Source organism: Lotus japonicus, chromosome 2, assembly GCF_012489685.1.
Source record: "Lotus japonicus ecotype B-129 chromosome 2, LjGifu_v1.2".
Taxonomy (NCBI): domain Eukaryota; kingdom Viridiplantae; phylum Streptophyta; class Magnoliopsida; order Fabales; family Fabaceae; genus Lotus; species Lotus japonicus.
In genome coordinates, this window is record NC_080042.1 from 5,405,013 (window position 1) to 5,409,027 (window position 4,015).

At 37.4% G+C, this 4,015-nt stretch overlaps 1 protein-coding gene across 1 annotated transcript; it reads left to right on the forward strand.

Annotated features, from left to right (window-relative positions):
- Positions 1–1,813: 1,813 nt before the first annotated feature.
- Positions 1,814–3,696, forward strand: LOC130735207 (uncharacterized). Its single transcript, XM_057587284.1, has 2 exons — positions 1,814–2,315; positions 3,078–3,696. Exon 2 carries the CDS (start codon positions 3,078–3,080, stop codon positions 3,636–3,638), a length of 561 nt encoding a protein of 186 aa, XP_057443267.1. The 5' UTR covers positions 1,814–2,315; the 3' UTR covers positions 3,639–3,696.
- The last annotated feature ends 319 nt before the right edge of the window (positions 3,697–4,015 follow it).

Consider the following 4,015-nt stretch of genomic DNA (forward strand, 5'->3'; position numbering starts at 1 on the left):
GTCAACTACGTGGCTGGTGGGATAATATTATGACTCCTGAAGATAAACTAATTATATTAAACAAGAAAAAGGAAAATGGAGAAGAAGATGCTGTAGCAACATTAGTATATACCATTATACTTCATTTCATAGGAGACTCTAGTATATTTAGAGAAAGAGCTTCAAGCCAGCTATCTAATCTTTATTGTCCTACCATGTCAGATTACAGATGGTATAAGGATACCTTCTTTTCAAAAGTAACCTTAAGAGAAGATGGCAACAGCGCCTTCTGGAAAGAGCGCTTTATTGCCGGATTACCTAGGTTAATGCAATCAAAAGTATTAAGTAATCTATCTCTTTTTAATCAAGGAAATCCAGTAAATTTTAATTCTCTATCATTTGGACAACTTCATAATACTGTAGTTTATACAGGAATACAAGTATGTACTGATTTTAAACTTCAAAATAAAAAGCAAAAAGATATACAGATATCAAGAAAAGAAGTAGGTAGTTTCTGTGAGCAATACGGAGTAGAACCTTTATAGGCTCCCAGTTCAAAAGCTAGACGAATCAATAAATCCCAACCAAAGCCATCTCAGGGCTATAAAAAGAGAAAACCATTCCAAAAGAGATTATATGAGCAAAATCCTTCGACTCAAAAACCTCCAATCAAGAAAACTGTTAACCCAAAGAAAAAGAAAAATGTATGCTGGAAGTGTGGGAAGCCAGGTCATTATGCAAACAAATGTACAACTCAACAGAAAATAAATGAGTTAGAACTAGATCAAAAAATCAAGGATAGCCTAATTAGTGTTCTTATTAATACTGAAGATCCTCAGTATTCTTCAGAATATGAAGGAGATGAAGACCAAGATATAAATTTGGTCGAATATTCATCAGACTCTCATTCCTCTTCAGAAGAAGAAGAGAAAAAAGAACGTGTCAAAGATAGTTCAGGATTCTGCGACTGTGCAGGATGCTTAGGAGAAATAGGAAGAAGCGTCAATATGTTAACACAAGATCAAACCATGAGTCTAATCTCCATAATAGACAAAATGGAAGACTCTCCTTTAAGAGATGAGTTTTTACAACAATTAAATCTTCTTGTCAAAAAAGAAGAAACATTGAAAAAGGATATTAGTCCTCCAATAAATAGTATGAATGAAATCTTTAACAGATTCCGACCTAAACCCACAATAACTTTGACAGATCTTCAAGACGAAGTAAAAATATTAAAAGAAGAGGTTAATCAACTTAAACAAAATGATCTTAACCTAGAATTCCGATTAATGGAATTAGCTGGAATAGAAATTATCAATGTAAGACCCGGTGATTTATTTATGTTTTGTATTATTGAAGAATAATATAAAGTACGATGTTTTATTCGGTAAGGAGAAATTACTGATAAATTGTTACTATATCGGCTGTATAGTAATTTATTACGTAATTAATTATTACGTAAGGCGCGAGTAGTCGATATGCATGCATGCACATGCATGAAATTCGAGTAGTGCATAGAATATGCATAAAAGGGAATTTTCGAGACTTATATCTATTATATTGGAGGAGGAGATTTACTTATTTATTTGTTAAGTAAATATAAAGTGTTTTGGAGTTTTTATTTAAATAATTTTTTTTAATTGGATTTAATGTTATTTTGGAAATAAGAAAAGAAAAAAAAGAATTGAAGATATATTTTCTTCTAGGGAGTGGCCGAAACTTTGTTAGGATAATGGTTTGGTTTTTCAAATTTGAAAATTATTTCCATGTGTTTAGTGTTTTAATAATAAAAAAAAACAAATATCCTAACAAACTAGAAGGGGAGGACGGCCAAGGTTGTTAGAGGGAATTTAGGGGAGTTTGTTACTTGCTTAGTGGAAAAGTAATTAATTTGAATAAAAATTAATTAAAATTATATTTTTGCCCTTGGGCTTGGGCTAAAATTAAGGGTTTTATCGTATTTTTACCTCCACATCCTCCACTATAAATAGGAGTCTCTAGTGAAGGGAAAATCACAACTCAGAGCTCTCCAAATTTTTGTGAGTCTCTATCTCTCCCTCTCCAGAGTTCTTCTTGACCTCTATAGGAAATAATTCCTATAGTAACTAAGCTCTGCTTCCTTCGGGAAGTAGTGAACTCAAGTATTTTTTCTTCTTGTTTACAAGAAGAAGATGAAATATTGTTTGGTTTTAGGGGATGGGGTTCGAATATTTGAAGGGGGGAAATGATGCTCCTTTTTCCTTCAAATTCTAACCCTAGTTTGTTGGTCCGTGCAGGTTCGCGCACGGAAAGGTTAGATCGAACGTACTCGATCTCGCGTGGAAAGCGTAGCCAAGGTGAGGGCACTTCCGTCTAGAGAAGTCTTACTGCTTTCCTGCATGTGAAGTTGTATGCGAGTGTGGTTGATAACATGCTTAGTATTAGTATTCAATATTATGCTAAGTGATGATATGATGTATGATTTACTACTAAGTTAATATGATAAATTCTTAGTATGCTATAGAACTAGTTAGTTGATGTATGCTAGTTCAAGTATGCCTTATTTGCTAAGTGAAATTATGCATGATGCTATTTAATTTCAATAACATGAGATAAAATGCCTGTCTATTTACTTGAAGTAGTAACATGAGACTAGGATTTTATGATGTTTACTCGCATGCAAGTAAATTATGATTAGTGGAACATAGGTCTGGTTAGGACTATGAACCATGAGAACAGTGGTTCCGTTAGAGACAAAACGGATAACTTGCACGCGAGGGTGAATGCGGTTTGAACCGTGATGTTATGACTTGTGGGTGTCTGACCCATGGTGTGCTGTGGTCGTTCCAAGGAACGCCATGATGTTGTGAGCTTTGCTCATGGTGTTATTCGTCTGCTGGACGAATGGTGTTGGATCCAAGGTGAAAGGTGGTTGTGTGAAAAGTGAGGACGCATAGACTAACTGAAACTTAGGCTATGTGATTAACCTTTTAGTTATGTTCTGTTGATTAATGATGATATTATATTGTCTATAACATGCTAGAGACTAGAGATATTTGAGAGTCAGAAGTTGACCCTCTCTATTTGCTATTTGTTGTTTGGGCGCTTAACGCCAACAGATGGTGATCCGGAAGGAGCTAGTGGATCAGGACTGGGAGATTTATCTCCATAGTTTTGATGAGGACACGGCCTGGGGTGTCGACTACCGCCAGGAGAAGAACGTGTACGTCGGCGGCGCGACCATCTTCAAAAGAGACCAAGCTGGGCAGATTGTTGAGACTCAGCCTATCAGAGGGAAGATTCGGTTTCCTCACGCACCCTTCCGTTTTGGACTCCCCTTAGGGATGGATTTTCTCAGCGGTTCGGAGTCGGACCCTAGTGAGGGGCCAGGCTACGAGTCAGGCGAGGGGAGCGAGCCTTCAGTGACTTCCGAGTACCGGAATCCGACAGAGGGACTTTTGGTGCCGAAGGAGGAGCCGGTGAGCCCCATTGCACCACCCGAGCAAGAGCTGAATCAGGGACTCATGGATCCCGTACCATTAGGGTTTGGGTGGAGCTTGGAGGCATTGAGGCAGTGGAACCTGGACATGAAAGTTGAGCTTCCGAAGCCAGGAGAGGAGACGCCGGAGCCTTCCAACATGTGGGCCAGAGAAGATGCAGACTGCAACGAGTGGCCTTGATTGGGTTGAGAGCGCTGTTTTATTTTTGGAGCTTTTATTTTACTTTGAAGTACTTGTAGTTGATTTTAAAATGTAAACAATTTTGTCAGATTACTAGGGTGGTTTTGTTTACACACATGGGTGTGGCCACCGTACATTATTTCAGTTATTGGATTTATATCAATCGTTCGTTTTCCTTACTCGCACGTTTGTTTATTTTATTTATATTTAACGCTGAGAACTTTCGTAATAATTGGATCTTTGTCATTTAATGAAGATTAATAAATGGACGGCGAAAATTCTTTGTGAAAATCATGATTTTTGGTTTTTCGTGACGTCCGAGAAATCGGGGCGTTACAATCAAAACCCAAGAAACTCTAGCTAGTACTTCAGGAACA

Bases quoted from the DNA above. Each gene is read 5' to 3' on its own strand.
- LOC130735207 (XM_057587284.1), top strand. From the start codon at position 3,078: ATGGTGATCCGGAAGGAGCTAGTGGATCAGGACTGGGAGATTTATCTC.